The sequence below is a fragment of the Jaculus jaculus genome, chromosome 14 (genome assembly GCF_020740685.1).
Source record: "Jaculus jaculus isolate mJacJac1 chromosome 14, mJacJac1.mat.Y.cur, whole genome shotgun sequence".
NCBI lineage: Eukaryota > Metazoa > Chordata > Mammalia > Rodentia > Dipodidae > Jaculus > Jaculus jaculus.
The window spans coordinates 14,868,922-14,891,980 of NC_059115.1; the positions used below are offsets into that span (position 1 = coordinate 14,868,922).

Here is a 23,059-nt window from a genome sequence, read left to right on the forward strand (position 1 = left end):
AGCTTAAGAAGCAATGGTGTTAGCTCTTCCTTAAAAGTCTGGTAAAATTCAGCAGTGAATCCATCCGGGCCTGGGCTTTTTTTAGTTGGGAGATTATTGATAACTGCTCGGATCTCCATGTTTGTTATAGGTCTATTTAAGTGATTAATCTCATTTTGATTTAATTTAGGTAGGTCATATAGATCAAGGAAATCATCCATTTCTTTCAGATTTTCATACTTTGTGGAGTATATGCTTTTATAGTATGTCCCTATAATTTTTTGAATTTCTCTGGAATCTGTTGTGATGTTACCTTGTTCATCTCTGATTTTATTAATTTGTGTCTCTTCTCTCTTTCTTTTGGTCAGATTTGCTAAGGGTTTATCAATCTTGTTTATCCTTTCAAAGAACCAACTCTTTGTTTCATTAATTCTTTGGATTGTTCTTTTTGTTTCTATTTCATTAATTTCTGCCCTAATCTTTATTATTTCTTCCCGTCTACTACTTTTTGGTTTGCCTTGTTCTTCTTTTTCCAAGGCTTTAAGGCGAAGCATTAGGTCGTTTACTTGCGACCTTTCTAATTTCTTAATATAGGCACTTAAGGCTATAAATTTACCTCTTAGAACTGCCTTCATTGTGTCCCAGAGATTTTGGTATGTTGTGTTCTCATTATCATTTGACTCTATAAATTTTTTGATTTCCTTTTTGATTTCTTCATTGACCCACTCATCATTTAGTAGTGTATTGTTTAGCTTCCATGATTTTGTGTATGCCCTGTAGCCTTTCTTGCTACTGATTTGTAGTTTAATTCCATTGTGGTCAGATAGAATGCAAGGAATTATTTCAATTTTCCTGAATTTGTTAAGATTTGCTTTGTGTCCTAATATATGGTCTATTTTAGAGAATGTTCCATGTGCTGCTGAAAAGAATGTATATTCTGCAGCCTTTGGATGAAATGTCCTGTATATATCTGTTAGGTCCATATCTTCTATGACCTCATTTAGTCCAGATGCCTCTCTGTTTATTCTTTCCCCGGATGACCTGTCAATTGATGAGAGTGGGGTGTTAAAGTCACCCACCACCACCGTGTTTGGTGTTATCTGTGACCTTAGTTCTAATAGTGTTTGTTTGACGAATTTGGGAGCCCCCATGTTAGGTGCATATATGTTTAGGATTGTAATGTCCTCCTGTTGGAGTGTGCCCTTAATCAATATAAAGTGACCTTCCTTATCTTTTTTGACTAACTTCGGGCTAAAGTCCACCCTGTCTGATATTAGGATAGCAACCCCTGCTTGTTTTCTAGGCCCATTTGCTTGAAACACCGTCTTCCAACCTTTCACCCTAAGATAATGTCTATCCTTTGTAGAAAGGTGAGTTTCTTGAAGACAACAAATTGTAGGATCCTGCTTTTTAACCCAGTCTGCAAATCTATGTCTTTTCGTTGGGGCATTGAGACCGTTGATATTAAGAGATATTATTGAAAGGTGTGTATTTATGTTTGCCATTTGTGTGTGTGTGTGTGTGTTACTTGTTCTACCTGTGCTCTCTTCTGTTAACTGGTATTTGAGTATGGCTGGTTTTTTCTAGGTTCCTTATATGTGTGCTTTTCCTTTTGTTCAGCATGGAGGATTCTATCAAGTATTTTCTGTAGAGCTGGTTTTGTCTTCAGATATTCCTTTAACCTGCTTTTGTCATGGAATGTCTTTATTTCTCCATCTATTTGGATGGATAACTTTGCAGGATAAAGTAACCTTGGTTGACAGTTGTTATCTTTCAGAACTTGGAATATATCACTCCAGGCCCTTCTGGCTTTAAAAGTTTGTGTTGAATAATCTGCTGTAATCCTGATGGGCTTGCTTTTGTAGGTAACTTGATTTTTCTCTCTAACTGCTTTCAATATTTTTTCTTTGGTTTGTGTGTTTGGAAGTTTGAGTATAATGTGGCGAGGAGAGTTTCTTTCTGGGTTTTGTCTGGCTGGGGTTCTAAAGGCTTCCTGTATCTGTATTGGCACCTCTTTCCCAATTTGGGGAAAATTTTCCTCTATGATTTTGTTGAAGATGCCTACTATGCCTCTGGAGTGGAATTCTTCTCCTTCTACTATGCCCTGAATTCTTATATTGGATCTTTTCATAGTGTCCCGAATATCTTGAAATTCCCACTCATACTTTTCTATAAGTTTGTCTTTCTCTTTGTTGGACTGCATTAGGTCTGCCACCTGATCTTCTAGCTTAGATATTCTGTCTTCTCCCTCATCCATCCTACTGGTGAGATTTTCTACAGAGTTTTTTATTTCATTAACTGTGTTCTTCATTGCTAGTAATTCTGACTGGTTTTTCTTTATTATTTCTATTTCTCTATTTATGTCTTGTATTGCCTTCTTTATTTCATTAAATTGGTGTCCTGCCTCTTCTTTGATTCCTTTGATTTCCTCTTTGATTTCCTCTTTGATTTCTTCTTTGATTGTTTTCATGTGTTCTTTGACCTCTTTGAACATATTTATAATTATTCTTTTGAACTCTTTCTCAGGCATTTCCTCTAACTCTTTCTCACTGGAGGACATTTCTGATGCATTAATACTTTTAGGTGGATTTATATCGTCTTGCTTTTTAGTGTTTCTTGTGTTATAATGTATATATTTTTGCATCTTGGATTAAGTGAATGCTTGGATTTTCTAGCTAGCTGTGTATTCTTAGCTGTATCAATTGATTTGGTGTAATATATTTTCAGGGTAGGACCTTAAGGTAGTGGAATAATATACTGGTAGATTCTAAAATTTAGCTAAACACTGTACCCATTCCATCAAAAACAGCCCCGAGTATGTATGCAAGAGTAGTTATTATAATGACCAGATCCTCTATCAACAAAGAGGTTTAGATTTCTGGTCTGTTGAGGTATCCAAGTCAGCTTGTGACCAAGTGAGACCCTTCCCTGGTGCAATCCCAGTTACCTTGGGTGATTGTGGTCTCAGTCAAGTTGCTGCCTGGGTCGTCGGGCTGCTGTTCTGATTTCTGGAGCTGGGCACTTGCTTTTCCTACGGGGCAAACCGAGCCGCTGCCGCCGTCTCTGCAGCTGTTGTAGGCGCCACCCCGGGAGCCCCCACCGCTGCTGAAGCTGCCGTTGCCGTGTCCACCGGTGCTGCTCCCCCGAAGTCGCTGCTGTGGGATCTGTCACCGCTGCCTCTCCTGGGTCCGCTGCTGCTGGGGCCACTGGTACCGGTGCTGGAGCCGCTGAAGTTGCTGCCAAATTCTGCTCCTGCTTGGGTCCCGCCGTCAGCCCAAGTTGGCGTGGCCGGGTCCCGGGCCGCTGCTGTGTTCGCTGGAGCTGGGTTCAGGCGGCAGGGGAGGGGAGGGAGCCGCGCTGTTCTGATTGTATCGTTTCTCCACGTGTGCTTTTACTTCGAGGTCTGCTCCTCCCTCCGTTGCTCGCTGCCGCTCTCCCCTCACGTTTCCCGAGTTGCGGAGAGCGCGGTGTGAGGGGAAATTCCCGCACCTGGCTTGTCCTGCGGCTCGAGCCAAGAGTCCGGCGGTTTTCTGCCTCTCCGCGGTTGCGGCGGGTAGTCGAGCGGCCCGGAGCCGCTGTTCCCGCCTGTGCAGGCTCTGGATGCTCTGGAACTCTTCTACTTCTCCGCTGCCGCCTCAACTTCCTATACACCTCACTTTTTAGTAAAAGTGTGTATTTTGCTGAGTTTTTTTTGGTCTTCCCCCCCGAGGCTGTTTTGGCGTGGTACCTACGCCGCCATCTTAACCGGAAGTCCTTTTTTTTTTTTTAACTCATTTATTTGCAAACAGAGAGAGATAAAAGAGTGACGGAGAGACTGGGCCTCCAGTCACTGCAAACAGACTCCAGATGCTTGCACCACTTTGTGCATCTGGCTTTATGTGGGTCCTGGGGAGTTGAACTGGAGTAGTTAGGCTTTGCAGGCAAGCGCCATAACCACTGAGCCATCTCTCCAGCCCACCGTCTTTCTCTTAAACGATGATAGTTAGAAGAAAACGAAAACGAATGCATGTGCTGTCTTGACCCATTCAAGGCGTCTCTAGCACCCAGTCTTCTTTCTTTCTTTTTTTTTTTTTAAATTTGTTTATTTTTATTTATTTGAAAGTGACAGACAGAGAAAGAGGCAGATAGAGAGAGAAACAGAATGGGCGCGCCAGGGCCTCCGGCCACTGCAAACGAACTCCAGACGCGTGCGCCCTCTTGTGCATCTGGCTAACGTGGGTCCTGGGGAATTGAGCCCCGAACCGGGGTCCTTAGGCTTCACAGGCAAGTGCTTAACCGCTAAGCCATCTCTCCAGCCCCAGTCTTCTTTCTTTTCTCAGGTGTGTGTTTAGTACAGGTGATGCAGGCGCCGAGCGGTGAGTCCCTGGACGCTTCCTCTGGGTTGAGACCATGAGAGGCGGGGATGGGGGTGGGGGGTCCTACTAGAATGGAAGCTAACCTATGATGGGGGGGGGGCTGTGCTTCCCTTTCAGACCCACTCCCTAAGCCCTCCCTTCGAGCTCTGCCCAGCTCCCTGGTGCCCTTGGGCAAGTCAGTGACTCTCCGGTGCCTGGGCCCTCCGGGGGTGGACTTGTACCGCCTGGAGAAACTGGGGTCTGGCCAGTACGAGGACAAGGAGCTCCTGTTCATCCCCACCATGAAAGCAGCTGACGCTGGGCGCTACCGCTGCTCCTACCAGAACGGGAGCACGTGGTCTCCTCCCAGCGACAAGCTGGAGCTGGTTGCTACTGGTAAGCGGAGGGCACTGGTGGGGTACGGCTGGCCTGGTGGCCTCGAGGTTGCTGGGTCCCCAGTTCTGGATTTGGAATGTGTGGAAGTGGGGGATGTGGGTGACAGCGAATCCCCAAATCTCATAGCGCTGGCGTTGGGATGAAAACAAGTGAGGGTTTAGGTACTGAATTTTCCTGAACACTAATTAATCAAGACAAATAACATCTCAGGTAAGGAATTTTAAATAGTATATGTTAACTATACAAGAGGGGCTTTTCTCCCCCTCCTCCTCCTCCTCTTCCATCATGACCATCATCATCATTGTGGAAATGGAGATTGGATTTAGGGCCTTGCACATGCTAGGCAAACTCACTGCTTCTAAACCACAGCCCCTCCTAGGCAAGTGCTCTAAGACTGAGCCACGTCCCCAGCCCTTCACAAGGGCTCTACCACTGATATATATATCCCCAATCCCTCTTTAATTTCTCAATATTTAAAAAAAAATTGCATGTGTTTTTCCTTTTGAGGCAGAATCTCACTCTAGCCCTCACTGGTCTGGGACTTGCAGTGTAGACCAGGCTGGCCTCAAACTCCGAGTCTCTGAAGTACTGGAATAGTAAGATTACTGGATTACTGGCTGTGCTGCCGTGTGATCATAGTCCTCCAAATTACCATCTCTTAACCTCCCTCAGGAACCCCCTTCTTTATCCCCATTAATACCCACTTAACTTTCATGCCTTAATATTTTTTTGTCAAACAAAAAATGTTTTTATTGACAATTATTAAATATACTTTTCTTTTTTAAAAAATTATTTATTTATTTATTTATTTGAGAGTGACAGACACAGAGAGAAAGACAGATAGAGGGAGAGAGAGAGAATGGGCGCGCCAGGGCTTCCAGCCTCTGTAAACAAACTCCAGAGGCGTGCGCCCCCTTGTGCATCTGGCTAACGTGGGTCCTGGGGAACTGAGCCTCGAACCGGGGTCCTTAGGCTTCACAGGCAAGTGCTTAACCGCTAAGCCATCTCTTCAGCCCAAATATACTTTTCAATAAAGAATTTCTAAAGAACTTTCTAATTGAGGTCATAATTTAAAAGCAGGTGCTATATTTCTTATAACTTATTGACACACACACACACACACGCACACACACACTCAGGAACTCTAGTTGTTTATAAAGTAGAAAGTAGAAACCAACACCCAGAACTGCTGAATTAAGTCACTGCCTTGTACATCCACCGAAAGGAAAACAAATGCATCTCTTCAGCAGTTTCCCCTTCAGGATGTGTTACTGTGTGGATTTTCAGAAGCTTGGAGTTAGTTCTAGTGTTGAAATAAGGCCCAAGTATGCCTTTCATACAGCCATTAACTGCACAGAGAAGAGAATTATCATTCAAATTGTAAAAAGAAACCTCACCAATTTCAGAGTCTAAAAAATGCCGATCTTACTGGGTGTTTTTTTTTTTTTGGCAGAATATTCATTTTCTTAGGGCCCAATGCAGCATGAACAGTCTGACTGCATTGCCCAAAAATTCCCCGTATTTCATCCGGTATGTGTCAGACATGCCTCCTCCTGGGAAAAGACTTTTGCAGACCCGCAGCATCTACTCAAGCCTGTTCCTCACATTGAGCTCTTTCTCTTTCCTCTTCCAATTGCCTGAGGATCGTTTCTTGCTCATTTTGGAGAAACAACCTACGTTGGTCAAATTCAGACTCCATTTCTTCTCTTTTATGTTCTGCCATTTCCTTTAGTTCCAGTGATTTTCTCTTTTGCATGGTAATCGCCTTTTCAACTGGCTCCACTCGCTGTCTCTCTCTCCATAGCTCAATGTCACACGCAGACTGTTTCGGACCACAGAGGACAGTCCTCGCTATGGCCCGACACGGTGGTGGTGGTTGTGATGATGGTGAGGCTGCGCTATGGACAGAAAGCTTCTCGGTCCTTCTGACCGACGTCCTGCCTTTTCCTCTTGCTTCTGATGGAGAGGAGCTTGGCAGCTGCCCTCAGATTAGCCAGTTGGTGGTTACTTGAGCCGTCCTTTTCTGGACAGTGAAGGCGGCAAGAAGGGCATGGAAAACTGCCCTGTAGGCCCTCCCAGGAGGCACGGATGCGGGAGAGACAGAAGTAATGCCCACACGTGATGGTCACTGGGTTTGTGCCGTACTCGTGACAGACAGGGCAGCCGGCCTCTGCTTGGAGGTCTGCCAACCCCACTGAGTCTCAAACACTGGCTCTCCGGAGCTGCTGACAACGCAATGAGCAGTGAATATCCCCCCTTGGACTTTGCAGACGGGCTGGTTTTCAGTTTCAGCACCTTGATGTCAGCCTCTAACGGTGTGCACCAGCTTCTGCTGCGGGAATGCTGGGCGCCCAGCCCGCGGCCTATCGGGACGTCTTAGCTGGGCTGCTTCTCTTCCCACTCCAGCGAAGTTGCCATGTCCAGGCAAACGAGCCCTTCCTGCCATGGGTGGCAGCTCAGCGGTCCAGACCTGAGACACTCGGAAGCACAAAAGCAAGATCTTCTCCTTGCAGTGTCGTCCGGCTGGGCTCATGCCTTCACTTCTATTTATTGAGTCAAATTAGGGTGGCTTGCATGATCCTGGGTGGAAGATTATTTACTACAGAGTGGGCAGTTTACCAGGTTTTTTTTTTCCCCCAGTATTTATTCTCGTTTATTATTTGTTGTTTATTATCATTATTTTTCTTTTTTTTAAAATTTTTTTGTTCATTTTTATTTATTTATTTGAGAGCGACAGACAGAAAGAAAAAGAGGCAGATAGAGAGAAAGAGACAGAATGGGCGTGCCAGGGCCTCCAGCTACTGCAAACGAACTCCAGACGTGTGCGCCCCCTTGTGCATCTGGCTAACGTGGGTCCTGGGGAATTGAGCCTTGAACCTGGGTCCTTAGGCTTCACAGGCAAGCGCTTAACCGCTAAGCCATCTCTCCAGCCCCTTATCATTATTTTTCACAGAAGCTATGTTAAAGTTCCCATTTTTATTTTTTAAAATTTATTTATTTGTTTGAGAGAGAGAGAAAGAGGCACAGAGAGATTGAGAGAGAGAGAGAGAGACAGAGAGACAGAGAGAATGGGCACACCAGGGCCTCTAGCCACTGCAAACGAACTCCAGATACATGTGCTCCCTTGTGCATCTGGCTTACATGGGTCCTGGAGAACTGAACCATGGTCCTTTGGCTTTGCAGGCAAATGCCTTAACTGCTAAGCCATCTCTCCAGCCCCCATTTTTATTTTTTACATGGGTTCATCCCATGGATTTAACTCAAGTCCTCATGCTTGCAAGGCAAACTCTTTACCAATTGAGCCATCTCTCCAGCTCAAGATTTGTACTGTTTAATTTTTTTTTAAGTTACTTGTTTGAGAGAGACTATAAATGGACACACCAGGGTCAATTGCCACTGAAGACAAACTCTAGATGTATGTGTCATTGGTCATGTGTACTTAGCTTTATATGGATACTGGGGAATTGAACTCAGATTAGCAGGGTTTGCAGCCAAAGGACTTTAACAGCTGAGCCACCTCCCCAGCCTCCCCCAAATTTACACTCTTAAAGCTATTTTATTCATTCTTATTTATTTGAGGGAAAGAAAGGCAGATAGAGATGAAAGATGAGGGAGGGAGGAAGGGAAGAAGAAGAAGAAGAAGGAGGAGGAGGAGGAAGAGAGAGAGAGAGAGAGGGAGAGGGGGGGGGGAAGAGAATATGGACGCATCACGGCCTCCAGCCACTGCAAATGAACTTCAGGTGCATGGGCCACCTTGTACATCTGGCTTACATGGGTGCTGGGGAATAGAACCCAAGTCCTTATTCTTTGCAGGCAAGCATCTTAACTGCTGAGCTATCTCTCCAGCCCCAGCATTTACATTCTTAACCAAATGTGCACACTTGTAATCTGAGCAGTTGGGAGGCAGAAACAGGAGGATCATCAATTCAAGGCTAATTTGGGCTAACCAACCAGACCCCTCCCCCGCCCTCCAAAGGATTTATAGTCCTAGTAAGTTTCAGATGTCTCTATACATACATTAACTATGTTACATCTTGTTGATCGTCATGATGGTTCAGTGAATTGCTATGTGTCAGACTTGAGCTGGTCTCTGGAAGCTATTAAATACTGTTCCATAAGCTTACAGTTACATAGCAGATTAAGTTGTTTTGTTACTGCTGTTATATTTTGAATATTTTCTCTGCATTAGGCACTTTGGTAAAAGTTAGATACATCTTGTTTCATCCAGTGATTCCCGTTGTATAACAGAGGCTGGTCACAGATGTAGAGGGAATCTCTCCATGGACAGAGCCAGGATTTGAGCCCAGACTCCTTGATGTGACCACAGCCATGTTTCCCTTATCCGCTCTGTGACTCACTGCTCTGTGAGTTTGGGCTGGGGAGTGGACATTCCAGGAGGGACACAGATGGGACTTTTCTGAGCTATGCAGGAGATGGGACATCTTTGGCTGAGGCTTATTCTCCATCTTTTTTTGTTTGTTTGTTTGAGGTAGATTCTCACTGTAGCTCAGGCTGATCTGGAATTCACTATAGAGTCTCAGGGTGGCCTCGAACTCATGGCAGTCCTCCTACCTCTGCCTCCTGAGTGCTGGGATTAAAGGCATGTGCCACCACACCCAGCCATCTTTTTAAAAACTTTATTTCATTGTTTTATAATTTTAGAGAGAGAGAGAGAGAGAGAGAGAGAGAGAGAGAGAGAGAATTGGCATACCAGGGCCTCAGCCACTGAACTTGAACTCTAGACGCTTGCACCACCTATTGGGCATGTATGGCCTTGTGCTTGCCTCACCTTTGTGCGTCTGACTAACATGGGATCTAGAGAGTAGAACATGGGTCCTTAGGCCTCGCAGGCAATCGCCCTAACCGCTAAGCCGTCTCTCCAGCTGTTTTTATCCATCTTTAACACAGTTTTCTTTCTTTCAGGAGTCTTCAGTAAGCCCTTCCTCTCAGCCCACCCCAGCCCAGAAGTCCCTCCTGGAGGACACGTGACTCTACAGTGTCAGACCAAATATGGCTTTGATCAATTTGCTTTATACAAGGAAGGGGACACAGGGCCCTACAGGAGACCAGAAAAGTTGTACCAGGCTGATTTCCCCATCATTACAGTGACGGCTGCCCACAGTGGGACCTACCAATGTTATAGCTTTTCCAGCTCATCTCCATACCTGTGGTCAGCACCCAGCAACCCCCTGGTCCTGGTGGTCACAGGTAAGTGGGCTGAGACCCAAGATTCCTTCCTCGAGATTGGCAGATACGTGTAGAAGTTCCAAGTGAACAGAGGGGGCTGAGAGGAGTGCTCAGGTTCTGGAGTGTATATGAGCATTCTACTGCTGCTATAACAAACAAATTGCAATCGACCCACTGGATTAAGGCAACATGAGCTTAATTATTGCCTTACTGTGAAGAAGATCTTAAGTGTGGAAAAGGTCTTACAGATATAAAGTTGCCCATACTGCAGCCTCATTCACAGTAGTCAAGTTATGGAGCCAACATAGGAGCCCAGCGATGGAGGAATGGATAAAGAAATTGGCATATCACACAATGAAATTTTTTTTCATCCCCGAAGAATAAAGTTATGTCATCTGTAGGAAAATGGATACAACTGGAGATAATCATGTTAAATGAGTTAAGCCAGTCTAAAAAAAAAAAAAAAAACCAAACATTGTATGTTGTCTCTCATATATGATTCAAGACTTCATGTAAATACATGAAACCATGTATGTATGTGTGTATGTATGACCTGAAAGTGGAAGCCGACCTGTCAAGGCCATAAAGAGGACTAGTGGAGGGGGGAAGGGAGAGAAAAGGGAAGTTGGGGGTATGGCTGGGAATATGCTTAATGTAAAATATGCATGTTCTGAAAATCATATGTAGCATAGTACCAGTTACAATGAATCTATACAATGAAAATTTTAAAAAAGAAGAAAATTATCAACACATACAAAGTTGTCAACAGGATCAAGTTCCTTCTGGAAGCCAAGGTCAGAGAGAAAGAAAGAGACAGAGAGAGAGAGAGAGAGAGAGAGAGAGAGAGAGGAAGGGAGGGAGGGAGACTGAGTGTGTCAGGGCCTATAGCCACTGCAAACGAATTCCAGATGCATGTGCCACTCTGTGCATCTGGCTTACATGGGTACTGGGGAATCGAACACAGGTTTTTAGGCTTTGAAGGCAAGCACATTAACCGCTGAGCCATCTCTCCAGCACCCTGAAAGAGAGTCATTTCCTGTTTTTCTTCTCCAACCTCCGGAAGCCACCACATTCCCTGGCTAGCGTCCCCTTTCTTCATCTTCAAAGCCAAGCATGGAGCATCTTTCAGTCTCTCTCTGCCTCTGAAGGCCTCTGGTGATGACATTGCAATTCTCCATCTCAAGGTCAGATCAGCATTGCCCCATTTACCATACCCAGCAGCACATTGAGAGGTCTTAATATTCATCCTCAGACACATTTGTTCTGGAGATATTATTCTGTCTTTACAGAGTTTACGGGCTAAGAAAAATAACTTTTTTTTGGTTTGGTTTTTCAAGGTAGGGTCTAGGTCTTGCCATGCATTCCAAGCTGGGCTTGAACTCATGATCCTTCTGCCTCAGCCTTCCCAGGGCTGGGAATATGTGTGCACATCATACCTGGATTTATATTTTCATTTAATAGCAAAAGCCCTTTTTGTTTTTGAGTCAGGTTCTCACTGTAGTCCAGGCTGGCCTCAAACTGATGGTAATTCTCTTACCTTGGCCTCCTGAGTGTTGGGATTACAGGCATTAGCAACCACATCCAGCCCCGCAAACCTTTTTATTTCAGTATAGTCATTGTACATAGAGATGGGCTTCATAAAGACATTTTAATTGAAATATATCATGCACCTTGATAATATTCACTCCCATATTTTCTCCTGTCACCCCAGTAATCCCTTTTCTTTCCCCAAATAGTCTCCCTTCTACCTTTATGTCATGTGTGTATATAAATCTACATTCCAGTCAGTCATGGTGGCACACACCTTTAATCTCAGCACTTGGGAGGCAGAGGTAGGAGGATCACCATGAGTTTGAGGCCACCCTGAGACAACATAGTGAATTCCAGGTCAGCCTGGGCTAGAATGAGACCCTACCTCAAAAAGACATTAAAAAAAAGAGTAATATAAATCTAGATTCCACATATGGAAGAAAAAATACGATATTTGTTTTTCTGAGTCTGGTTTATTTTGTTTAACAGAGTGATCTTCAGTTTCATCTAGTTTTTCCTACAAATGATACTTTATGTTTCTTTATGTTTGAATAAAAGTTCATTGTGTGCATATATAATTTCATTTATCCATTTCTCTGTTGGTGGACAGCTAGGCTAATACTACATCTGGTCTCTTGTGGATTGTGCAGTAGTAAAATAAGCATGGAAGTACAACACATCTCTGTGATTTGTTGACTTACAGTCTTTCAGGTACGTCTCTAAGAGTGGTCTAGTGGGGTCATACGATAGATCTAGTTTTATTTTTTTGAGGAAGCTCCATACTAATTTCCACAGTATCTGGACTGTATTATTTTTGTACTATTGGGGTTCTAATTCAGGGCCTTGTGCATGTTAGGCAAGCACTCTATCCTTGAGCTATACTGCAGCCAGATTTTCTTATTTTATTTATTTATTTATTTTTCTCAAGGTAGGGTCTCACTCTAGCTCAGGCTGACCTGGAATTCACTATGTAGTCTCAGGGTGGGCTTGAACTCATGGTGATCCTCCTACCTCTGCCTCCCAAGTGCTGGGATTAGAGGCGTGCGCCACCACACCCAGCTCTTATTTTATTTTTTCCAATTCTAAGCACAGGGAGCTTTTTTGAAAAATTAGTTATAGACATACTTAATATGGAAACATCACAGGTTGGTACCATTCTTTCCCTACTCCCTGCCCCTTTTCTGAAGGGTCCTTTCTCAGAGGGGGTCACAGGTTATCCCCATGGGGATTGTGGGTGATGCATTGTGGGAGCAGCAGTCAGTTATTGGGGAGAGGCAATGCCTCTGGGCATGATGTCCCAACCTGTGCCTCAAACACTCTTTCCACCCCCTCTTCTGCAAAATTTCCAGAGCCATTTTGGGTGTGTTTTAAGACCCCTTCAGTGACAGAGCACAGGTATATTTATGCAGTGACTCACTGCTAAGCCTTTATACATCGAGGCATATTCAGAGTCTGTGCCAGCATTTCATGCTAACCACTGCTTTGCGATTATGGACTTTCATGGGTATTTGAAGTGTCTCACTACAGAGAAGATGATGATTCAATGAGCAATAATTCTTCTTGACCTGGGGAGATGGCTTGGTGGTTAAAGGTGCTTGCTTTTAAAGCTTGCAGGCCCAGGTTTGATTCCCCAGTTCCCACGTGAAGCCAGTGGCACAAAGTGCCAGATGCATCTGGAGTTGCGTTTGCAGAGGCAGGAGGACCTGGTGCACCCATTTTCTCTCTTTCTCTTTGCTAAATGAATGAATGAATAAATAAACTAATATTTTAAAGAGAGACTTCTTTTGTTGGTTAGTAGAGTAAGGGCAGAGGGGCTGAAATGAAAATGCACTTGGTGTCATATTTATTTCCATTCACATCTAGCCGTGAGGTCATTTATTGACTAAAAGTTGTCCATCCTTTTCAAAGCAGTTTTACCGAGACATAACTCATATACATTAAAACCCACCCAGTTTGAGCACCAAGTTCAGCTACTTTCAGGGTTATGGAGTCATCTTATCATTGCCTCAGCTCACTTCCTTCAACCTGAAATGACCTCATATCTTTGCAAGTCACTTTCTATTCTCATTCTGCCTCCAGGCAACGGCTTGCCCACTTCCTCTTTGTATAAACTGCTTTACTCAGGCATTTCTCAAAAATATTTTTATTTATTTATTTGAGAGAGAGAGAGAGAAGCACAGAGAGAAAGACAGAGAGAAAGAATGGGCACGCCAGGGTCTCCAGCCACTGCAAAGGAATACCAGATTCATGCACCACTTTATGCATCTGGCTTAAGTGGCTCCTGGGAATTGAACTATGGTCCTTTGTCTCTGCAGGCAAGCACCTTAATTGCTAAGCCATCTCCCCAGCCCGGGAATGAGAATTCTTCTTCCACTGATTATGTCAGAGGTCTTCTGATCTAGTTGTCTCTGAAAATGTCCTCAATAGACCCACCTCGAGATATTTTAGCAAGCTCATAGCTGTCTCTCAATCCAATCAAACCAACAGTCAAGAATAACCATCATGCACTTACTGTAAGAATATAATAATACAGAAATGTGAGAAGTGTGAAGTCCTCCCTTCTCCACACTTCCAACCCACAAATACTCATCAGATTTGTCTCCTTTAACATCATTTATACATGTCTCTATGGAAGTAACATGATCTGAATAAAAATTTTCTAGCTTGACCAAGAAAAAAAAAATGAATGAGTATATCATACATTATATTTTGGTCTCATGGATTTTTGTGTTACTTTTTGCTTTCATTTTAGGGTACTTTGTGACTTTTTTGTTTTCTTAATTTAATTGCAAGATGTATTTCACAGTAACAGTGAACATGAAGAATCCTTCTGACGTTTTAATTTGATTTCTTATAGAACAGAAACAAATAAATATTGCTAAAGGAATAAAAACTTCCTGAAAAGTTAGGGATTGGAAATATGATTAAGAGCTAAACTGTGGCTGGAGAGATTGCTCAGTGGTTAAGGCACTTGCCTGCAAAAACCTAACGACCCTGGTTCAGCTCCCCAGTACCCATACAAAGCCAGATGCACAAAGTGGCACATGCATTTGGAGTTCGATTTCAGAGGCAATAGGCCCTGGCACGTTCGTTTTCTCTGTCTGCCGGTCTCTCTCTGCTTGTGAAGAAATAAATACACTTTATAAAGCTATATAAAAAAGAATAAAACAAAATAAGGGCTGGGATGTATCTCAGTGGTAGAGCACATTCTTAACATGCATAAAGCACTCAGGTTCTATTCCTAGTACCAAAAAAATGAACAAATAAACTAAATTCAATTAAGAGACAGAAAGGATAGCAAGTGTTTTTCTGCTATAACACCCAGAGAGAATATTGTCTTAAATCTATGCCTCCTTTCCCAGCCCATACTCCCTCTCATCCACTCTGTGAGTCCATAATTTACCCATGGTTCTTGTTTACATCACAGATTCCTGGGGCATCATGCCAGGCTTGCATTTCAGAACAAAGTGAGGGTGTAGGGGACAGCAGTCCAAGAGGAAGGATAGAACTGTGGCGACAGCAGTCCAGGGGGACAGACAGACCTGTGTACTTCCGTGGGGTAATGGACACCTTGCTGGCCTAACAGAAGGATGGATAGAACTGAGGTTGTAAAGGCAGGACGGCAGCGGCAGAGGGCGCCATCGAGCAGGCAGGTGTCCTTTTCCAATGCTGTGTGACCCCCACAATAGCGAGCAAGGGAAACTTCTTTATACTGATTTGTGTACTCCAGGTTCTTTCCGGATTATATATCCTTTCTCCTTATACGCATTTCCTTTGCAAGGAAGCCGAGTCACAGAAACGTTTCCTTATTTGCTTGGGACCCACAGGTAACAGAGCAAAATACTTTTTTTTTTTTTTTTGATCGCCCCTTTTCTGATTTCCCAGGAGCCTCTGCCACCCCCAGCCAGGTACCCAAGGCGGTGCGGTCCTCCAGAACGGGTGAGTTCGGTGGATTCTGGTGTCTGGGGAAGAAGGTGCAGACTCCTTCTATTTCTCCTCCTTATCTAGTTTTTCTGATTTAATTCATAGACTTGTTTTGTTTTAAAAATCCTTTCTGCCTGTAAAGAAGATAGGCACCATAGCTAGATATTAATATACTGTCCCACGCCTCCACCTGTGCCCTGCCTAAGGGGATGGCTGACAACCTCTGACATCTAGAACAATCTGAGTGACTCTTTTTTTTTTTTTTTCCTTTCCCCTTAGAACTACCAGAAGCCTCCAGTACTCTGACCATCTCATCCACAAACGCAGTCTCGGCAACTGGTGAGTAACCGGGATGTAACGCTCAGCTTGGGATCAGAGGTGTTTTGGAGGTTGGGTTCTTTTTGGGTTTTGGAATGCTGGCACACGCGCAGTGGGCTGTCTGGAGGGATGGAGCTCAGTCCTATACACGCGATCACTTATTGTATCTGTTACTTTTCTCAAATACCTGACAGAGGCAACTTAAGTGGGGTGGAGGATTATGGTAGCTCATGGTTTCAGAAGATACAGTCCACCCTGGTGGGGAGGGTATCCGTGGCAGGAGTGGCTCTGTGGCGACATGTGGTGGAGCTCCTCCAGGAAGGAGAGGGAGAGAGAGAGAGAGAGAGAGGCCGAGGGGAAAGGAGAGAGAAAGATGGAGGGACAGAGTGTTAGGCCAGCACCAGAGCTTGAACTATCTTCAAAGGCCAGCCCCATGATGACTCCCTCCACTGAGACTCACCTCCTAAAGGTCGTTGGCTGGCCCCTCTACACAAGACCACCAGCTAGAGACCTGGTGTTCAAATATAGGAGCCTATGGAGGACATTTTAGACTTCAATCATACCATTTGTGTTACACTTTATCAAGTTTTTAAAAAGAACTATTTTTATTTATGTATTGGAGAGAGGAGATAGAAAGAGAACGCACAAAGAGAGAAAGATAGTGGACATGCCAGGTCTTCGAGCCACTGTAAGCGAACTTCAGACACATGTGCCACCAGGTGCATCTGGCTTTATGTAGGTCCTGGGGAATTGAACCTGGGTCCTTTGGCTTTGCTGGAAAGCATTTTAACCACTAAGCCATCTTCTCAGTTGTTTTTATTAATATAAAACTTTTGACTGAAAACTTCCATGCATATAGACAATATACCATGATCAAGTCCCCTCCTTGCAAGTAACTTCATATATTTTTAGCACACCTGTGGGTTTTTAAAAAAAAATTATTTTCAAGCAGGAGAGAGAGAGAGGGAGGGAGAGGCAGGCATCAGGGCCTCCTGCTGCCGCAAAGAAACTCCAGATGCATGTGTTAACTTGCGCATCTGGCTTTACCAGGGAGTTGAACTCAGGCCATTAGGCTTTGCAGACAAACGCCTTAGCCACAGAGCCATCTCTCCAGCCCGGCCTCTGTGATTTGCCTGTAACCTGTCCTGTGAAATCGGGTGTTTGAAAATTTCCCTTTTGGCATCATGGTCAGAGCTCAAAACCTTTCAACTTTGAGAGTTATTTCACATTTTCAATTTGTACTGTTTTATTTTTCCAAACAATCCATGATGTTGTGGTGTCAGTTTCACTGGACAAATGCGAAGATCGGCTCACAGATGTTGAGATTCTTTCCAGATGTCTTCTGCATAATCAGTGCTAGCCTGGGGGTGGGGCTCAAATCTGGGCTGCCTGGCTCTGTGGTTTGAGCCCTCTCCCTCTCTCCCTCTCTCTCTCTCTCTCTTTTTTTTTTTTTTTTAATTTTTATTAACATTTTCCATGATTATAAAATATATCCCATGGTAATTCCCTCCCTCCCCACCCCCACACTTTCCCGTTTGAAATTCCATTCTCAATCATATTACCTCCCCATTACAATCATTGTAATTACATATATATAATATCAACCTATTAAGTATCCTCCTCCCTTCCTTTCTCCACCCTTTATGTCTCCTTTTCAACTTACTGGCCTCTGCTACTAAGTATTTTCATTCTCACGCAGAAGCCCAGTCATCTGTAGCTAGGATCCCCATATGAGGGAGAACATGTGGCGCTTGGCTTTCTGGGCCTGGGTTACCTGACTTAGTATAATACTTTCCAGGTCCATCCATTTTTCTGCAAATTTCATAACTTCATTTTTCTTTACAGCTGAGTAGAACTCCATTGTATAAATGTACCACATCTTCATTATCCACTCATCTGTTGAGGGACAGCTAGGCTGGTTCCATTTCCCAGCTATTATAAATTGAGCAGCAATAAACATGGTTGAGCATGTACTTCTAAGGAAATGAGATGAGTCCTTTGGATATATGCCTAGGAGCGCTATAGCTGGGTCATATGGTAGATCAATCTCTAGTTGCTTTAGGAACCTCCACACTGTTTTCCACAATGGCTGGACCAGATTGCATTCCCACCAGCAGTGCAGAAGGGTTCCTTTTTTTCCACATCCCGCCAACATTTATGATCATTTGTTTTCATGATGGTGGCCAATCTGACAGGAGTGAGATGGAATCTCAATGTAGTTTTAATCTGCATTTCCCTGATGACTAGTGACGTAGAACATTTTTTTAGGTGCTTATATGCCATTCGTATTTCTTCCTTTGAGAACTCTCTATTTAGCTCCTTAGCCCATTTTTTGATTGGCCTGTTTGATTCCTTATTAGTTAACTTTTTGAGTTCTTTGTATATCCTAGATATTAATCCTTTATCAGATACATAGCTGGCGAAGATTTTTTCCCATTCTGTAGGTTGCCTCTTTGCTTTTTTCACTGTGTCCTTTGCGGTGCAAAATCTTTGTAATTTCATTAGGTCCCAGTGGTTAATCTGTGGTTTTATTGCCTGAGCAATTGGGGTTGTATTTAGAAAGTCTTTGCCAAGACCAATATGTTGGAGGGTTTCCCCTACTTTTTCCTCTAGCAGTTTCAAAGTTTCCGGTCTGATGTTAAGGTCTTTAATCCATTTGGACTTAATTCTTGTGCATGGCGAGAGAGAAGAATCTATTTTCATCCTTCTGCAGATATTTATCCAGTTTTCAAAACACCATTTGTTGAAGAGGCTGTCTCTTCTCCAATGAGTATTTTTGGCATTTTTATCGAATATCAGGTGGCTATAGCTACTTGGGCTTACATCTGGGTCCTCTATTCTGTTCCACTGATCTACATGTCTGTTTTTGTGCCAGTACCATGCTGTTTTTGTTACTATGGCTCTGTAGTATAGGTTAAAATCAGGTATGGTGATACCACCAGCCTCTTTTTTGTTGCTCAGTATTATTTTAGATATTCGAGGTTTTTTATGATTCCAAATGAATTTTTGGATTGTTTTTTCTATTTCCATGAAGAAAGCCTTTGGAATTTTGATAGGGATTGCATTAAATGTGTAGATTGCTTTAGGTAAGATTGCCATTTTCACGATATTGATTCTTCCAAGCCAGGAACAAGGGATGTTTCTCCACTTTCTAGTGTCTTCTGCAATTTCTCGCTTGAGTGTCTTAAAGTTCTCATTGTATAGATTCTTTACTTCCTTAGTTAGGTTTATTCCAAGGTATTTTATTTTTTTTGATGCAATTGTGAATGGGAGTGATTCTCTGATTTCATCCTCTGTGTGTTTGTTGTTAGCATATATGAAGGCTACTGATTTCTGTGTATTTATTTTGTATCCTGCTACATTGCTGTAGGTTTTGATTAGCTCTAACAGCTTGCTAGTAGAGTCTTTAGGGTCCTTTATGTATAGAATCATGTCATCTGCAAATAGTGATAACTTGATTTCTTCCTTTCCAATTTGTATCCCTTTTATGTGTGTCTCTTGCCTTATTGCTATGGCTAAGACTTCCAAAACTATATTAAATAGAAGTGGAGACAGTGGACACCCTTGTCTTGTTCCTGATTTTAGTGGAAAAGCTTCCAGTTTTTCCCCATTTAGTAATATGTTGGCTGTAGGCTTGTCATAAATAGCCTTTATTATATTGAGATATGTTCCTTCTATTCCCAGTCTCTGTAGGACTTTTATCATGAAGGGATGTTGGATTTTGTCAAATGCTTTCTCTGCATCTAATGAGATGATCATGTGATTTTTGTCCTTCAACCCATTTATGTAATGTATTACATTTATAGATTTGCGTATGTTGAACCATCCCTGCATCTCTGGGATAAAGCCTACTTGGTCAGGGTGAATGATCTTTTTGATATACTCTTGTATTCTGTTTGCCAAGATTTTGTTGAGAATTTTTGCATCTATGTTCATGAGGGAGATTGGTCTGTAATTTTCTTTTTTTGTTCTATCTTTGCCTGGTTTTGGTATCAGGGTGATGCTGGCCTCATAGAAGGAGTTTGGTAGGATTCCTTCTTTTTCTATTTCCTGGAAAAGCTTAAGAAGCAATGGTGTTAGCTCTTCCTTAAAAGTCTGGTAAAATTCAGCAGTGAATCCATCCGGGCCTGGGCTTTTTTTAGTTGGGAGATTATTGATAACTGCTCGGATCTCCATGTTTGTTATAGGTCTATTTAAGTGATTAATCTCATTTTGATTTAATTTAGGTAGGTCATATAGATCAAGGAAATCATCCATTTCTTTCAGATTTTCATACTTTGTGGAGTATATGCTTTTATAGTATGTCCCTATAATTTTTTGAATTTCTCTGGAGTCTGTTGTGATGTTACCTTGTTCATCTCTCTCTCTCTCTCTTTTGGTTTGGGTTTTAAAATTTTTATTTTTGTTTTAATTTATTTATTTGAGGGAGAGAGAGAGGGAATGTATATGGAGCACCAGGGCCTCCGGCTGCTGCAAACAAACTCCAGACACATATACCACCTCGTGTATCTGGCTTATGTGGGTCCTGGAGGAATTGACCCTGGGTCCTTAGGCTTTGCAGGCAAGTGCCTTAACTGCTAAGCCATCTCTCCAGCCTTGCTTGTTTTTTATTTAAATTATTTATTTTATTTGAGAGCGACAGACAGAAAGAGGCAGAGAGAGAGAGAGAGAAAGAGAGAGAATGGGCGCGCCAGGGCTTCCAGCCACTGCAAACATGCACATGCGCCCCCTTGTGCATCTGGCTAACGTGGGTCCTGGGGAATCGAGCCTCGAACTGGGGTCCCTAGGCTTCACAGGCAAGCGCTTAGCTGCTAAGCCATCTCTCCAACCCCCTTGCTTGTTTTTTAAAAGAAATTAAATTTTTATTTTTAGAGAGAGAGAGAGAGAGAGAAAATGGATGCACCAGAGCCTCTAGCCACTGCAAATGAACACTAGACAAATGCGCCATCTTTTACATCTGGCTTTTGTGGGTCCTGGGGAATCAAACTTGGGTCCGTTGGCTTTGCAGGCAAGCATCTTAACTGCTAAGCCATCTCTCCAGTCCATTCTCTTCTTAAATGCCAAGGAATTCTGCCTCCCAAGCACATATGTTCATCTTCCGCATGAGAGAGGGTTCCATGTGTTCAAACTTGGTCTTTTCTTCTTCATTCTTAGAGATGTCTAGGCAGATCACTTTCTCTCCAGAGGGGTCAAACCCTCCATTTGGTAAGTGATCCTGTCCAGATCCATCCCCTTCACACCCACCTCTACTGTAGTTCCCTATGGACCTGCCATCTTGTAATTGTAGGTGGAGTACCCCTTATCTGAAATGCCTGAGACCAGAACTATTTTGTACTTCGGAATACTAACCTAGACATAATGAGCCATCTGGGAGGGATGAAACTCAGGTGCAGGCCCTGGTATGTACAACATTAAGGGAAGTGGGTGCAATATAATCACAAAGAAGTCATAGTGGGTCAGGGAGATTTAATGGGAAGGTTAAGGTATACTGTTACAGTCCACGTGAGAGAACTTCAGACCACCATGCTGTATAAGCCCACTTGAGAGTCAACGACCGAGCCAGAGACCAAGATGGGCTAACATCAAAAGAATTCTCGATGAAGCAGCTCAGGGGTAAAAGTGTTTTTTAAATGCAAAAACCACAAAACCATAATAACATTGATGCCCAGTGAAGGTTAGGGTAACCTTGGAACAACAGCTATTTTGATCATACATCTACAGGTATTTTTGGTTATACATCCTGCAGTTATTTTGGTCACTCATCTGGGCAATGGTCAGGCCATGAAAAATTCTGAATATGCCACCAAAGTGGACATGGCTGTGGGGGCGGTTCCACTGTTGAAAAACACCCACTCAGCTGCAAAATGGAGTCATGGTCAGAGCATGATCCAAACAAGACTGTTGTACTCTTGCAATTTCCATACCAAATCATGGAGCTAAGACATTCCCTCTCTCTGGGTTGGAGAGGTGGTTTAGTGGTTAAGGCGCTTGCCTGCAAAGCTGAAAGATCCATGTTCGACTCTCTAGATCCCACATAAGCCAGATGCGCAAAGGTGAGGCAAACACAAGGTCACACATGCCCACTAGGTGGTGCAAACATCTGGAGTCTGATTGCAGTGGCTGATGCTCTGGGGTGCCAATTCTCTCTTTCTCTAAAATAATAATAAAAGAAGACATTCCCTCTCTCATTCTGTCTTCGCTTGTACTACAGCCAGTCCAATCACTACTGGCTGTGTCTGGGGAGGAGCCATACCTGAGTTCTGGGAGAGGAGTTATGTAGAGAATTGGGCTCATCCAGTCCTGATGGCTGGAGATGGAGAGACCCTGTAGGAAGGAGGTAGCTTAGCCCACGGAGGGCAGTAAGTAGGACCTCAGATCAGGACTACAGCTGGGACAGCCCCAGAGTGTGGTCTGGAGATAGCACCTTACCATCTCTCTTCTTTTCTCTAGGCCTTGCCCACCAGCACTATGTCAAGGAGAACCTGATCCGGATATGCCTCGGAGCCATGATTCTCATATTTCTGGCAGGGTTATTGGCAGAGGATTGGTACAGTCGGAAGAAACCCCTGCCACGCAGGATCAGAGCCGTGCAAAGGCCACTCCCACCCCTCCCAGGGACACAGAAATCACACAGCTTTCCCGACGGGGCACGACCAGATGTTCAAAACCGTTAGAGCCCGAGACATGATGTAAACAAGCACGTGGAGGAATAACAGAAGGGTAGAGCTAGTGCGGAGAGGAGGAACATGGAACTTCTTGGGTGCTTCAACGAACAGTTGAGCCAGTATTTACTTGGCTCTGTCCAAAGACTTTCTCCCATTAGGGTAGAAGGCAGACATCAAGGGGCAACAGCTCCTTTCTGATCTCTTGCATACTGTGGACAATGTGGTACCCTGAATGGACCCTCACAATGGCCTTTGTTCAGCACCCTCTAATATGGATTCAAGATTGCTCTTTAAAATCTCCAATTCTCAGAGTTGACTTTCATCTTTTGTACGCAATCCTTGCATGTTCCCACATCCCCTACGTTTGTCTATGGTTGCCCCCAAATCTAGCCCTTCTTTTTTGTTTTTCAAGGTAGGGTCTTGCTCTAGCCCAGGCTGACCTGGAATTCACTATGTAGTCTCAGGGTAGCCTCAAACTCACAGCGATCATCCTACCTTTGCTTCCTGAGTGCTGGGATTAAAAGCGTGCGCCACCACACCCAGTGAGTTTTTCTCTATTAAGCCAATTCAGTTACAAAGACACATTTCTATTACTTGGTCATACAAAACCTACTTCACCTTAGCAAAAACTTCCTTGCCTCTTGGTGAAATAATACCACCGTCCACAGGAGGAAATTCATGAAACCTGGTAAAAGCCTGAGTCTAGGAAGGTCATAGATCTTAGGG

General features: G+C 43.6%; 1 protein-coding gene across 1 annotated transcript in view; it reads left to right on the forward strand.

Annotated features, from left to right (window-relative positions):
- The window catches only part of Gp6 (glycoprotein VI platelet), a 32,115-nt gene extending 9,773 nt beyond the window's left edge, over nt 1-22,342 (forward strand). Inside the window, exons 2-8 of the mRNA XM_045133333.1 lie at nt 4,299-4,334; nt 4,452-4,709; nt 9,633-9,917; nt 15,312-15,365; nt 15,639-15,689; nt 20,823-20,873; nt 22,119-22,342. Of these exons, the coding sequence (XP_044989268.1) occupies nt 4,299-4,334; nt 4,452-4,709; nt 9,633-9,917; nt 15,312-15,365; nt 15,639-15,689; nt 20,823-20,873; nt 22,119-22,342 (959 nt within the window). The remainder of the gene's footprint in view (nt 1-4,298; nt 4,335-4,451; nt 4,710-9,632; nt 9,918-15,311; nt 15,366-15,638; nt 15,690-20,822; nt 20,874-22,118) is intronic.
- Nucleotides 22,343-23,059: the final 717 nt, after the last annotated feature.